A 16,737-nucleotide genomic window follows, 5' to 3' on the forward strand; every position below is an offset into this window, starting at 1 on the left:
ATTCTCTGGCAGTATTTAAGTGCAATAGTTCCCCCAAGCTACACAAGTATTTAATGCACGTCAAGAGAATACAAAATGGTATACATTACTGGTTTACACCATGGCCTATAGACTCAAGACTTTTCATAGACATATATAAACGTCTTTGCCTAAATCAGGTAAAAATTGGATACATTCATAAAAAGGTGTCAAAGTCATAACTACAACTGGTTATATTTTCATTAAAACCTTCTTTTGTGTCTTCACTAATATTCAGTCTTTTTGTCTTTCAAAGCCTGATTAGCATTTAAAAACTTACACAGTACAAAGCCTTTATATTAATATGCCTATAGCATTATTATGCATGGACATAAAGGGGGGGATGTAATATGCTTCGTTGACGGAAAAAAAATGCTTGCAAAGACCATGTTTGAGCCATTTTTGACTGATTGAGACCTCAACTACTTCCTTGCAAAGTTTGCAACCAAACTGCACACTGCCTTTACAAACGTTTTCAGTGTATGTAATAAAATTTTTCAATCATAAACCTTTTTTGCAAAAAAATATTTAACGAAACTCCAGAGCAGGTGTTAAAGGCTTGCGATGCGCAATTAAGCTTGGCAAAGCAAAAAAAGCCTAACGAAGAATATTACATTGCAACAGGTAAATTTTTATTTGCAAAGTTTTGCTCTTTGCACATTTAATTACATTCCCCTCAAAGACTTATTTTGATATAAAAAGTACTTAAACATTCACAAGCAATTAAAATGGAAACTTCAGGCTGAAATTTGAGCCTCAAACTGCTTCCAAAATGTGTGAAGTTGCTGGATTTTGGCATTTCACAGTTTACTTATTCACAAAGCAGCAGATTTTTTTAGCACACATAATGAAATATATATCAATTTTGCTGTACAGCCACAGTTTCAGCTTGTAGTCAGACTATTCTCACGTTAATACAGTTCATCATTAAGAAATATGAGCAAGCAGGGCATAAAATACTATATGGGAGTCCATCTTCCTTATGTTGCATGCAACAGTCCTGGACAGGCTATGGTCCTCTAGGGCAGTGGTCCCCAACCAGTGGGTCGTAAGCAACATGTTGCTCACCTACCCCATGGATGTTGCTCCCAGTGGCCTCAAAGCAGGTGCTTTCGAATTCCTGGCTTGGATGCAAGTTTTGGTTGCATAAAACCAGGTTTCCTGCCAAGCAGAGCCTCCAGTGGACTGACAGTCCACATAGGAGTTATCAAATGTTCAATCACAGCTGTAGGCTTTTAAAAAGACAATAATTAAGCATAGGTAAAAGAAAATCTGAGTTATTGTGGGATACATAAAGTGCACAACTACGGCATGCATCTGGTGCCTTCTTCATGACCCATAGCTGCCACTGCAGCTTGTCTTGCTTTGCATCTAAGAATAAGTGGGTTACTAGGTCTTAAATAAATAGGTGGTATTTGCTGGTCTCAGTGTATTAAAAATTCCTGCAGTTAAGGGTGATGGCAGAGGGGGCGTATGGTCGACTGTTGGAAATCTGCTTTCCCTGTGGGCAGCAGGTCACCCAACATACCTTTCAATTGCAAGGAAAGGGAAATCACTGAAAGTAACAAACCTGAATAGCTTAAGCCATTCAGTGTTTAACCTCTGATGATTCCCATTCAGCACATTTATAAGGTACTTCTGTCCACATATTGCATTTAGATCCCTTGATTGAAAGCCTACATCTAGTTGGTTGTCATAAGTTACTAGAACTTGCGCAAAATGTACGGCTTTTATCACAGTATTCTAATAAAATATAACCCCTGGAGCTCAGGGCTGTATACCTGTTCCATCATTAGGTGGTATGATTAATCCGTCTGACTGTAAGCTGTACAGGCAAGCTTTGAGGGAAAAAACTCCTTGCAGGTTATGCATGAGTAATACTTTTTGTGCAGTCTCAGTACCACTATTATACAAGAATAAAGCTTTTCTTATAGCTGCTCATAGCTCTCATCGGTTGTTATGTTTGGTTGAAATGAACAAAATAGCCTTGGCTAGGTCTACTGGCCTCTAAGATCCTCTCTAATCTGGAGGAAATGAACAATTGTGTTGCATAAGGAAAAGGATTTGCCTAATGCCTCTGTTCAAATCAATATAGTGTTTGAACAGTTTGCTTCAATCATGGTCCCATATCATGTTCGGTGCCAAAGTACAGTGGAGCTAAGCGCCAAACGTTTTTGTTGTAGGTGAACCGAATGTCCAGATAGGTAAAAAATTCCAACAGGATTTCTATGCATATTAGCTTAGAAATAAATAATATTTTTTTGTGTCTTACTTGTATAAAATCTCACACAAAGATTTCCCCTAAAGCATATTTTGGGTAGTATAACTATTTAATAACTGTTAACATGTTTTATTATCCTCTTTAAAGTCTCCATACCAAAATCTGACATGGTTTTCACTAAGACAAACTCCCAACAGCACAATTTACAAGAAACTTGTGCCAGTCAAAACATCTACAGGAGCCAGAGCTCTCTGTTCCCAGCAAAACGCTCTGGCAGCCACTGTCAGGATTATCAATGTCATTACTTACAATTCATGTACACCTGGAAATACAATTAAGCATTGTCACCAAAATATACATTTATACTGTAAATATAAATACAGAAGGGGATCTGCTGCAGGGAGTTACGCATAGTGGTGAAGGTACTTTAAGTTGTCTATTAGAGTAACGGAATGGGAAGAAAAGCTGGCATTACATTTGTAGAGGGGCTTGTGTAGGGATTTGGTCATGAGAATTAGGGGCCCATTCACCAAGCTCGAGTGAAGTATTCGAAGTAAAAAATATTCGAACTTCAAAGTGTTTTTTGGGCTACTTCGACCATCGAATGGGCTACTTCGACCTTCGACTACGAATCGAAGGATTCAAACTAAAAATCGTTCGACCATTCGATAGTCGAAGTACTGTCTCTTTAAGAAAAAACTTCGACCCCCTAGTTTGCCATCTAAAACCTACCAAACTCAATGTTAGCCTATGGGGAAGGTCCCCATAGGCTTTCCTAAGTTTTTTTGGTTGAAGGATAATCCTTCGATCATTGGATTAAAATCCTTCGAATCGTTCGATCGAAGGATTATTCCTTCGATCGTTCGATCAAACTATTTGCGCTAAAATCCTTCGACTTCTACATTCAAAGTCGAAGGATTTTAATTCCCAGTCGAATATCGAGGGTTAATTAACCCTCGATATTCGACCCATGATGAATTTGCCCCTTAATGTGCTTGGTTAATATTTATAATATATTGTATATAATAAATACATACATACCACGTTTATTGATTTTATTATTCTTATGCCAGGGCGAGACAGAGGTACTGGGCATAATCTGCCCAAATAAGGCAATGTAAAACAAAAAAAAAAACAGTAAAAGAAAATCTGTGAGTGGAATGATAGCTTTCTTTTTCTTTATCTGCTCACAAATGCAAATATTTTACATGGAATCCCACTCTGTGAAATTACTGAGTCTTTTTATTGAATGTAACTTCTTGTTTCATCTGCCACTGAGCAGCTAATATTCTCTTTGTGACAACATTACTTGTTCAACAACAGGAAGAATAAAAAGTCGAATTAACATATTAAATAGAAGAAATGAATTTGCCAGCAAAAGGATTATGGAAACTAAACATTCTGTCAACTGCCTAATGACTGCAAATGGATGGAGAAAAAAGGAGCACATAGCGAGAAAGGGGCTTCTTACACTGTGTATAATACTTTAAACAGGTTTCCTGTAGACAAAATGCTTGGAAAAGTATGCATGGCTGATGCTACTGGAGAGCAAACACACTCACAATACTCTGAAATTGTTCCGCAGCAGTTCATCCATAGATAACATTGTCTTCAGTTATGTCAGCTTGTGTTACCAACTGCACTTGTGCAACATGAATTACCCTGACAGTTAGCTTGGTCAATGGTCTTCTCTCTGTATCTTTTTTTAAAAAATAAATAAAAAATACATTGTTCTATGTTTGTTAACCATGATTATTTCTGGCTATTTCAATGCCTTTACAGTACTGTTTATTCAACTAACAGTAGTAGTTCTTCCCAAAATTAACATTAAGGGGCCGATTCACTAACTTCGAGTGAAGGATTCGAAGTTAAAAAGACTTCGAATTTCGAGTAGTTTTTTGTGCTCCTCGACTATCGAATTGGCGTAAATTCGCCTGAGTAGAATGATTCGAATAGATCGAGCGCAAAAACGCTGCGACTATTTGCAATTCGATAGTCGAAGTACTGGATCGAGCGCAAAAACGCTGCGACTATTCGCCCATTCGATAGTCGAAGTACTGTCTCTTTTAAAAATACTTCGACTGCCTACTTCGCCACCTAAAACCTACCGAATTGCTTTAAAAGCCTATGGGAAAGTCTCATAGGCTTGTTTTCCAAGTTTTTGATCGAATAAAAAGGCATTCGATCAAATGAAAATCCTTCGAGTGAATATTCGATCGAGCGCCTATTCGCCTGGCGAATATTCGCCAATTCGACTATTCGCCAGCGCGTAAATTCGCCCGAATTGCCTATTCGATTCTATTCTATTCCCCAGTCGAATTTCGAGGGATTTCACCCCTCGAAATTCGACCCTTGATGAATTTGCCCCTAAGTATGATGCAGACATCGATGTTCTCAAAAAGTTGTTAATTTTTTTTTAAAATGTGTTTGTCGTTTAGGAATATTTCGATTTTTTTTTTTCAACTTTGGAATCTCAATTGCTACCAGGATTCCTGGGTATAAATTACTCTAGGAACCAGGTAACAAAAAGACAAATTGGACGATCAACAGGGGTGGGCTGTAAAAGACAGATAAATAATTAAAAATAACCAATGTTTTTGGTTGATGGGATCACTGAACCCTGACAGCCATAGAGCTTTTTTTAGTTACAACCTGGAAACAGACAGAATAGGAATGCTAATCATGAAGAAGAAAAACTATAAATATACATGAACACCACTCAAACAGTTTCTTAGAATGGGCCCATCTGCAACATACTATGGGGGGTTATTTACTTAACTCAGAATGCTGAAAAATTTGTGTTTTTTTAGTATAAAATTTCAAATTTAAAAAAAAAACCACAAATTTTTCGGAATTTATTATACCCTGAGGATGGAAAAAGTCAGATTCTGAAAATCCGGCACCTCGGACCGGCCAAGGCTGCATATAAGTCAATGGGAGAAGTCCCAAAGATTTTTTGATCTGCACTGGGTTTCGTGCAATAATCCGAAGTTTTCTGGCAAAGATCCAGAAATTCCAAAATATTTGATAAAATTCATATGCTTCACGATTTGTTTGGATTTTTTTGTGCAAACACAATTTTCGGAAAATTGTATTAATAAATAAGCCAAAAAACCCTGTGCGGATTTGGTCTGAGTTTCTTTCAGAAAATATTGAGATAAATTCGGACTTGGATAAATAATACAAGTCAATATAAGGGAGCAGCAAAACGTTTTCTATGTTATAAATTGAGTACAATGAGCTGATGCATAAACTGTCACGTGTAACAGCCTAATGTAATGAAAGACATATACACCCCAACTCACTTACTTCCCTGACATCCTACAGTGCATGGCTTTGCCTTCACTCTTGTGTGAGAGAAGATCCATCCATTTCTCAAATAAAGCAAGAGTGATTATTACATGACGAATCAGGTGGGAAAGCCTCTCATCTACTCATCTTTCACTTTACTTATCTGCTTAGAGAAATTACCTCTCTAAAGAATGAAGTCCTCTCTTAACTGATCTACTCCTGATCTGCTATTTGTTTCTTTCCTCATACCTTTGCAAATCTTTACTCATTTTTATTGCATCCCACCTCAAAAATGTTTTCATTATTCTGTCTTTGTCTTAGCTATAAAGTCTCTAACAATACCAAAAGACTCAACTTTTTAGAAAAACACAACTCCAAACCTGCTCAGAACCATTACTAGGAGGATACCTATTTGACACCAACTGGTATGTTGACTTTGCATAGAATGAACACATAACCGGGCTGTTATAAATGTTAGTAACAAGTAACAATAGCAGGTTATACACTACCTGGGACTAAGCTGTTGACTTCAGTTTGTTAGAAAATAGGACTAGACATCCTTTTAGATTGGCAGCACCCTTGCTATTGCTGACCTAGAAGCCCTTAAATTTACAAACTGTATGTGATGTCAAGTCTCATGAAAGGCAGCAAAGACAGGCAAAGCCCTCCAAAACAAGTAACCCCAGTAGGAATCAATGGAGTGACTTACCTGGCAAAGATCAGAAAATCCACTGCATTAGCTGTTAAGTACAACACTTTCAGAGCCCCAAGCCCATCCCTGTCTCAGGTCCCAACTTACCTAGCTCAGGATCCCACTGGTGGCTAATAAAAGGGCAGCCAAGTTTGGGAGTTTTACTTTGAAAGCAGCAAATAAGTTGCAGGTAAAACTTAGTCCCTGTGTAAAATGTATAATGAAGTAATAGATTTCTTAATGAATCAGATAAAATTGAGCGTAGGACTGGCCAGATATGGGATGACTTTGACGTAGTTGGCCAGCTTAAATATATTGCAATATATGGACAAACAATCCCTGTTTTGTTTAAAGGGTAAGGCATTTTTTAGTAGCAGTATGCACAAAATGTCTCTGTCTTAAATATATTGATAATGGGTTGAGTGCTGAGGACTCTTGTATTTGTCTATATGTATTTTGTGGTCACAGTCTCATTGCACCCCCGAATAATGGTTTTAAAAATTAGTGGTGAGCACAACCTTCCCTTTTACCTACAGTAGCTCAGGTCCCCATAGCTGGGTGAGCTCAGGTTACCCAGATAACAATAATTATATTAATTGATACAATGGTTCAACATATTTATAAGATATTAATATTCCCTATTTATTGAATAATTTTATCCTTTGTCAATAATTTTGTCCTTTGCTCATCTCTTTCCAGTGAAATGGAAATGTCAGTAGTAGGATCCAGTAAAGGCTGCTTTATATTGATGTCCCTTTCATAATGTCTTGAATGGTGTAACTGAAGGATTATTATGCTTAACCAAATATTCTGTAGGGTAACAATATCAAATAATCAATACAGCAACAGAAGGATCATTAATGAAGGAAGACTTTTTGGAATTACATTGCATTATTACTGTTATCCTCTGAATAGAGAATTTGTGATATCTCCATAAGAAAGTCTTCTAATGTACATATATATCATAGTGCTATATAATCAACTTTATATTTACAATATACATGGAGGAACCAGCTTTTAATACAAAATTAATTTTTTTTAATAATTATATTTAAATTTTTAGCCCAGGATTAAACTGTGAGACCTGCAAAGTAGGTAAAGAGTTTATAGGTGGCATACCTTAAGATGTTCTTGGAAAGTAGTATACAGTATATGTATTAATGTTACAATAAAGACTTTTAGGGGGGGTTATTTACTGAAATCTGAATTTTTATTGTCCCAATAAAAAAGCTTGACCAAACTCATATGCTTGATTGTGCCTTATTTATTAATAATTTAACTTGGTTTAATCGGTAAAAAAAATGCTAGATTTTTTCAAGTTTTTTTCAAGTTTGCCCAAAAAGTCAGATCTTCGGGCTAAACCCACAAAGACCACAATAATTCAATTTGGGGTAGGTGCCTCTCCCAATGACTTATACAGAACCTTGACAGGTCTGAGATTTTCGCATTCAGGCTTTTTGCAGCATGGATTAGCGGTGAATTTCCATGTTTTCACGAAACTCAGCCGCAAAAAAAAAAAAAAAATGGCCACGTATCAAAATGGTTGCGTGTCATAGAAATTGTCGTGCGCTAGAATTATTTGGACACCCATTGACTTTACTGCATTTGGACAAAATTGTCACTCGTATCAAAAATGTACTAATTATGTAGATGCCCATTGACTTCAATGCGTTTTGCGATTTTTTTACAGTTTCATGATTTTTTTCGCCGCTTTGTTAATTTTTTAACCGCTTCGCGAATTATTTGCCGAATCGAAATGGGGCAGATTCGCCCATCACTATTCTTAACATATAGATACAACAAGTATACCGGGGCATACTGTATCAATATTTAGAGGCCAATCATATTCCTTGTCTGACCCACAGCTTGTGAAAACCATGGCAAAACAACAGCAGATTTGATGTCTGCAAACTTGAATTTTCAAAATGTAAATATTTATATAAAACCTCCAAGCTTTGATGGAAGAAGTTAAAATTTTTAAAGCTATTTTATTTTTCAAATTCATTTAAACAGTGGAGATTGTTAACATGAAAGGAGAAAAGAAAAATGAATATCATACCTGCACAGTATAATTACCGTTAAAATGCTCTTTTTGTGTATGCTGTCACTGTGTTATAAATGGTTACAGGTTATTTATGTACAGCTGCTGATATTACAACAAATGTATATTATGCCTTTTAAAAAATACTGGATTTCATACAGAGACCTGACAATAGAATAGGTTTTATTTATGTTATACAGTCGCCTACGTGAGTATTGGTTAACACCATTGCAAGAGAGCCTGCAAGAACAGACTTTGATTAAATATTCTGTGCTTAAGCTTGGGGTAGCAGCAGCTTTCATGAAAATGCATTTGTATGTTCATGTATTGCATTCATTTGTACCCAGTGAAGACCATTAGGAGAATATGAGTGTACCAGTGATGGTTTTGTGGATGCAGATAAATGGCTTTTATACAGACATCCAAAATCATTATACTGGCTGAGACGAGCAAACAAAGGGCAAAATGCTGACCACAGCAAGGTATTCAAGGCAAGCATTGAAATGACAAGGTAATTTGTCTGTTTTTGTCATGTTTTTTTTTTTAAAACATATCTTTGAAACTCTAAGAATGTACGCGCTACTAACAGTAGCTTCGCATATTAACCACTTTAATATACGACCGCTCTAGGTTGGTTGTTTTCTAGATATAACAAGCTTAACAAATGCTATGTAGTGGCAGTAGAGGATTTATAAAGGAATGGAAAACTTGTTTTAATATTACATAAAAAAATAAACAAACAACCCAACTGTCATATCCAACTGACTGCCAAGAGACCATTTGTTGGATATTGTACCATCTGGATAGACATATGATCGGCTGGATAACTAAATAACACCCATGCCATTTCAGGTTGGCTGTTAAATGTTATCATGAAAGCACAGAGTTTGGGTAATTGTAAGCTATTAATGAGAGTAGTGGGTGGGGAATCTTAGCCTTGACACACCCCTTTTAGGCATGTAGTAGCAAAAATGTTATAGAAATATTTGCACAGGGAGTCCAACAAAGTGGAAAACCACAGATAAATTGATTTTTTTCAATACATTTTGATTTTTCACAAATTCTCCCATTGAGTATGGTACATTTAGAGAGTGATCCTCCATGGCATTCTGGAGCTTTCTAGAGAACAAAATAATAGATTAACATTACGGAACATTATTTGCCATTAATATATCTATCTATCTATCTATCAATCTATCTATCTATCTATCTATCTATCTATCTATCTATCTATCTATCTATCTATCTATCTATACCTATCATCTCTATCTATCTATCTATCTATCTATCTATCTATCTATCTATCTATCTATCTATCTATCTATCTATACCTATCATCTCTATCTATCTATCTATCTATCTATCTATCTATCTATCTATCTATCTATCTATCTATCTATCTATCTATCTATCTATCTATCTAAATGAAGGGCCTCCAAATACAGTCTGCTTGTCCCATCTATTTCCACTCTGTTCACAGCAGAGAAGGTAGACCTGATGGAGGCTGTCAGAGCTCTATGTGGCGTTGCAGTTTAACAGCTTAACATTTTGCAGGTACTTGGCCTTCACATCCAAGAATTTAGTGAACATTACAATGAAATAGAAAGATCTTTTCATGGCGTAAAACATTTATTTATGTGATTTAGAGCAACTCAATTCAAGCTGTCAAATATGGTTAGGAGATGCATTTATATTGTTCTACGGAGGAATCTATGGAGTATTTTAAAAGGCAATTGATTGAGATTTGTGGTGCCCATTTGGATAAAAAAAAATTGTTTATTTTTTTCATGCATTTTCAATGTGCAAAGTATAATTAATCCTATTATTCTTATTTTCAAGGATCATTCTATTATATATCAGGATATATATATATATATATATATATATATATATATATATATATATATATATATATATATACACTTTCCAATGAGTAGCCGCACTCCAAGGCTGCTGCAAATGGAGGGGTGCACGGTAATTTTGTATGTATCAAATACCCTAAACATAAGCTGATTTTTTTTTGTGAAAGCCATTTCTGGAAACCACCAATGGTGTAGTAGCTTTTAGGAATTAGCACAGTTTACGGTATCCGAGTTATTCCTAATATAACACATATGAAGATTCTAATATATCCCTATTAAGTGCTTTTAGGGTAGGGATTTAAAACCTATGGCTCGGAATCTAAAACTGAGTATCCAAGCTTTTTTTATGTTAGGTGTCTATATTACTTCCACAACCTGCTGAAGGAACCCTGGAGTTACCATTGTTCCCCAGCCTCATTCGATACATCTGCACTTAATGATGCGAGATGGGGTGGACAAATAGCACTCAGAGCAACAATGAAGAAGTATAAGGAGCATATTTGGATGCAATACACTTGCAGGAAAAGTAAGGTACATTTCACTGGTAAGGTGTAAAAATGCTAGGCACGCCCAGTGAAATAAGTTTTCCCTCGGCAAGAGAAAAATGCAAAACAATCTAAGCAATGAGTTCATCTTCTTACCTTAAGGTCTTCGTTCCTTCTGTGTTTTTTCTTTCTCACATTCACAGTTGAGTAAATTGTGCTGGGGTTACTCTACTGCACATGTGCTAACAGGAATTTCCCATAACAGTGAAAGCAATAACAATCCATTTCACTGGGAGGTGCCTAGAATTTTGGCACCCTGTAGTGAAAAAAGACTTTTATATGTCCTTTAATGAATAGCATCAATATTTCCCTTTATTTAACACAACCGCATGGATCTTCAGCCATGGCTACTTTACAAACAAATGAGATCTTCTGTGCATCCCCATTTACATACATACAACCTCTTCAGATTTGCAAACCAACCATGGTATGTAGCTAAGTGGCATTATCTGAAATAAATGGGGCAATGAGCTCAAGAGGGTAGTGTAATTATATGGGCACATTTTGCTTGGGGTCTATTAACTCTTCAGCCAACTCTGCAGTTGTGCCACTTGCATTTTTATTTAATCCCACCCTACCCCAAACATTCACCATGGGCAGAATTCTGCACTGCATCTCACTCCTTCATGATGTTACTGTAGGTCAGTTTATTCCACAGTAAACAGCAATCAAATGCGAGACTAATTCTCTGTTCCGCTTCTATAACTATCCATATGGGAACTGGGTATTTATCATCGGCACTGTGACACGTACATAAAACATAAACAAACATCATATTTTCAGTTTCATTAGAATACAAACAATGTATAGCACTAAATCAAAGTGTAAGACCGCAAATTAAGGCAATCTGTTATCTTAGGTTACTTACAGCGAATGTTCTGGTCTTTTCTTTTTAACAATGTGTAGAATATCTCCAATAATTACTGGATGGTGAACATTAATCTGTTTTCAGGGGCTATACCACAGCTACCTTATGTGATGTTACTCTCACCAACTGTGTTTATAAAACTATATAATTGTCTATTAGTAAGCTCATTTGTCATATGACAATGGAAAAAAAATGCCCGCCCATTGGCTTAAATCTAAGGATAGACCATTACTTCAGACAGGAATGGGATACTGTGAACAATAAACTCATTGACATTTTAACTGCCAATCAGATCTGCCTTTTTTTTTTTTCAAACCCGGTCCCCCCGGCACCAGTCAAAAGTTGAGCAGCATAATTTTAATGTCTTGAGCCAAGAATTAAAATAGTCCTTGCCAAAACTAACAAAAGCACTTGGGATAGAGATAATATAGACCCCTGTAAATAAATCAGCTTGTGCACTTATCTGTAAAAGCAATATCATATATATCAATAGGGTATGTCATGCAGTGTCATTTAAGACTATTGAATAAGTTATTGTCAGAGTATAAACAAATATTAAAGCATATTAATTACCCTTGATGAACAGCGGATGGTGGAACTCAGGAATGGGGAGTTTTTCTGTCAACTGCGGATCACAAAAGTAGGACTTTAGCCAAGCTGTGCACTGTTTTAGCGGTGGAATCATTTCCTGAGGACCTTCAACAAGCTCAAACGATACGGAGGCACCTTGAGCTCTACAACAGAGAGAGAAGTTTAACATATTATATGCATTTCTTCATTGTCATAAACTATTCATAAATTAATCAAAAATAAGATTGACTCATGGGTGTCTAAAGTTTGATGATGATACAAAAAGACTACAGGTACTGATAAAGAAATTCTATTCTATGTTTATACCATATTAGAAGTGGAAACTCCTTGATACCCCAGAGTTGAGCTTAGGCGGAATACAAGCTTGTTAGGAGGTTCTCATCCTAAGGCTATGTACTCACAGGTATTCAGCAGTTGCCCAAATGTAGAGTGGCTATTCTTTATATGGGAGCTGGAGGTACGGAGCATGGAAAAAGCTATACATGGATATTCAGAAGTTGGCTGTATGTATTTGTCTTCTGCATTTGCCATGCACCAAACATTCACCACCCAAAAAAACAAAGCAGGTTCCGTTATGAGTGCATGTAGCCCACCTTTAATGCACATAAACTGGACTCACTTAAATCAATAGTATTTCACTTTTTCTGCCATTCCCCACTCTACGATAAAATGAGAACAATGAGGGGGCAAAGAAAAGTGGAGGTAAAAGCTTAGCATGCATCAAATTGCAAGTATATTGAGTGGGAATGTGTATTTAAGCTCTGAGGGGTAATCAGGATGAAAAGTTGCCACTGCAGTCCTATATTATATTTATTACAGGAAAATATGCAAATGAATAAAATAAAAACATTACATGCTGAGAAGGGCTTGTTAAGTTTGACATTTATTAATAAGTGCCCTGCACTAATTCAGAGGTTTGCATGCTAAAGGCAATAGTAATAAAATGACTTTGCAGCATTACTTTGTGACTTTATTTGGTATTCATGATTTTCCTTCTCTCTATGTGCAGACAGAAGTCTGAAGTCCAGAGAGGTTTAGTTTTTGGCCAAGCTGCCACTATGAAGGGAAGATCCAGCTTTATTAACATATTTAATTGGCAACGACTACAGAGAATTAGTTCCCAAAATATTTGTGCTGCGACAGATTTGCAAATATGTTTGGCCTTTAAAATGATATATCGAACATTAACAAACTGGCTATTTCAGACCAGAAATAAATGAAGGAAATAGTAACAGTCCTCTGTAAAAAATTATTTTTTAAAAGAATAATATTATTAATTCTAATTTTACATGTAGTGGTGAGCGAATTAATTTAACACCCATAGGGGCTAATTCACTAACCTTCGAAAATTCGACAGTGACGGCTTCGCTCAGAGCTCAACACTTCGCCAGGCGTAGATTCACCAGGACAAAGCTAATTCACTAAAATCCGAAGTAGCAGCCAGAGCGCCGAATGCTGGCGAAGTTGCGCTAGCATTACTGCGCCAAGCAAAGCCAAGTTGCGCTAGCGTTGGCTAATTTGCATACGGCCGGGAAGTTAAAGTTCAATGGACGTATATGTTGTAGCAAATACATTACACTACACAAGTCCGGGAAACCTTAATAAAATAAAAAAAAGTTGTTATATTGCCCTACACGTGATCCCAGTGTATAGTTTATGTGCCAAAATGTACGCTATTTTTCAGCCTATCACCCTGAAAAAGGAAAAGACGCTAGCGTTTTTGGGAATTAGAAAAATGTTCAACTATTTTTTGAGGCACTCCTATCTACTCTATTGCACTTCGCCTGGTCTGAGGTGACAAAGGCAAGTCTGGCACAAGAGGTAACGTTCAGTAAAATCCAGGTGTTAGGGAGCGAAGTACCACTAGAGTCTATCTCCTTCACTAGCGAAGTTATGCCAGCGACCATTAGTAAATCAGCGAAGTACCTGAAATGATGTCATGCTGGCGATTTTTTTCATCCGCGTTAGTCACTTTGCCCTTTAGTAAATTTGCCCCATAAACTCCAATGACTGAAAAAAGTGTTGCTCGTCAAAAAAAATGGTCACCCATTGACTTCATTTGATGAATTTTTCACTGTTTTGTGAATTTACAGCGAAGCCAAAAAGGTCAGATTTACCCATCACTAAGCATATGAAATGCAGTAAAAACATTTTAAGGGCAACTCTATGTCCTGTAGATACACACAAGAATTACATGGAAATGAAAAATAGCCTCAAATAAATAAACATTTGGCATAGGCCTCTTGTACTAACGACACCAGTTCTTTGGCTCAAAACTATATTGATCCTGTTATGACTATGCTGATCAGTATTCAGAAAGAAATGGTGCGTCAGCACCAATTAAATATTGTGGACAGACCCAAGTGGAAGGAAAGCAACATCCAAGTGACATTAATTTTCTGGAATCACCAGGCCACCTTATAGAATTGGTATATTGCTGTTCTTGTTCAGTAGACATGGGTTCTCAAGTGTATGCTAGGTGCTTATTTCAAACTTTATTTGTTCTGCGATATCCCTAGTAACTTGGAAAGGATTTAGGTAATCTAAACAAGGGTCAGCACCAAAAATCACTTTTACAAAAGCGTTTCAAAACCTACCCAGGGATAGAAGTATTAAAATATTTCAGATACACTGTTTTATGAGCACAGGTAGATAGTATGCTTGTATAGGTGCAACTGATAAAGTGAGGAAAGTATTTTAATATAGGGTTCGGAGAATCATGGCCCCACACTTTTGCTCTACACCCTTTTTGTCTCTCAAGCACTGTATCTAGCCCTCCTTAAGTTAATCTTCTCCAAACATTGGGAAAAATAACCAATGTAGTGTCCCAGCTACAAAATCTAAGGCTATATGTAGACATCTCAGATTTCTGTAACAGTTCTCACAAGTTTGAAGATTTAAAATAAATTGATCCACCAACGATGATCACAAAAATAGTTTTTTTTTTAGCTTAGCCATAACTTAAGCTCCATCTGCAGAGAGACAGAAAAGGGTAGATGGATAGAAGATAGATAAACATATTGTGGTTAGTAGACTTCTTGATCAAGAAGCATCTATTGTTAACCCAAGTCCTTGGCGTCTGTAAGTAGTTGTAACTGCTGGCAATAAAGTTATTGCTAAGCAAACAGATGCTGTTGTGAAACAACTGCTTAATTAGTTTGTTCATTAGCTAATGCAAGCATGCACAAAACTTTTTTTTTCCATTCTAATTGATATGTAAGTGCATACATCTGGCCACATACAGTGGAGCATGTGGGGTGCAAATAGTTTTAGAGTGAAGCAAACACTGAGGAAAAAAAGTGAATTTCATGCCCAGAATCAATCTAAATTCCCATTGAAAGGAATTGGCTTCTACTGTATGTCCTTCTGGGTTCATGGGAAGCCAAAGTGATGCTGTATTTGTCTGTAAAGCCTTAAGTGCAGGAGCTAAAATGACATGGAATTCACCCTAAAAAAATATTAAAGGGCTATGAGACATGGCTGATTGCTCTTTGCATACCCTTATACTATTGGGGTATACATGCAAAATGATAAAGGGTACTTTTTCCTATTGGACTGCCAACTTGTAATTTGAACCAGCCTTTTTCCATTCAAAATCCAACATGCGCTTATTTTCTGTACATAGCCTGCTGTTGTGGGTCAAATGTTATATAGATTGGAACCATCTTTAATTATTATAATCAGCCTATTTTAATTTTGCAGGTTCCGTCTGGAACTCAAGATAACATTAGTGATTCTGAAGAATTCTAGGGCTGATAAGAACGTCATCGGTTTGAATGGGCGAGGGCCCTTTCTAGACTCCCCTGAATTTCTTATTTTCTCAAAAAGTTTGCTTGTCTGTACAGTGACACTGGTCTCCCAGAATATGAGAAATCTACACCTGAACTATGTCCCATGAGCTGTGTCCAGTTATGCAATAAAATGCCTGCTGTAAACCATTTATCCTCTGGTAAGGCATCTTTCTATACTTATGACTTGAGCACAGTCTGTAAGTCATCATTTGTGTAAGCATTAAATAAAAAAGACCTTGAATTAAACTATGAACAAAAATTAATTTTAGCAAAAACTTTTTGACAAATGGTTATTGGTGTTTATCTAAAAGTATTTAACCTTATAAAAGTAACTGTTGAAAGCTTTTCCATATGCCAAGAAGCATGCTACTCGTACAATGGACTGGTGTGTGTTGTACAGAAAATTACATCTAATATTGCAGTAGTCTACTGACTTCACCCTCAGCAGGGGATAATTAATGGAAGGAAAAACTTAAAGAAAAATTCAAAGTTTCTCTCCAACAATAGTTTATTCTGTAACTAATCATCTGTAAAGAATTTTTCTGGCTGGATTCCATAAACTTAAAGTGGCATTTTGGGAAGTTCTAGGATAAGGTCTCACTGTGACCCCAACTAGAGATTTTATCTGAGTTTATAGTATTACCCTCTTAATGTCATCACCAAGAAAACTCATCATATATTGAAACTGATCTGGTGTTGTACAACATGGCTGCTAACATTTCTCAGAATGGTTGCCGTCTATAGGGACATAAAGGCTTACTCAATTTTACTGTTTCTTAGATCACATAGCAGCCTCTCATTTGCAACTAAATTACAGA

The 16,737-nt window shown here is 36.5% G+C and overlaps 1 protein-coding gene across 2 annotated transcripts in view; it reads right to left on the bottom strand.

Annotated features, from left to right (window-relative positions):
* The window catches only part of mgmt.L (O-6-methylguanine-DNA methyltransferase L homeolog), a 291,396-nt gene that overhangs the window by 84,659 nt on the left and 190,000 nt on the right, over nt 1–16,737 (bottom strand). For both annotated transcript variants that reach the window (NM_001368113.1, XM_041568329.1), the window contains one exon: nt 12,111–12,271. In NM_001368113.1, coding sequence (NP_001355042.1) covers nt 12,111–12,271 — 161 coding nt within the window. The remainder of the gene's footprint in view (nt 1–12,110; nt 12,272–16,737) is intronic.

The sequence above is a fragment of the Xenopus laevis genome, chromosome 7L (assembly GCF_017654675.1).
Source record: "Xenopus laevis strain J_2021 chromosome 7L, Xenopus_laevis_v10.1, whole genome shotgun sequence".
In the NCBI taxonomy this organism is placed as follows: domain Eukaryota; kingdom Metazoa; phylum Chordata; class Amphibia; order Anura; family Pipidae; genus Xenopus; species Xenopus laevis.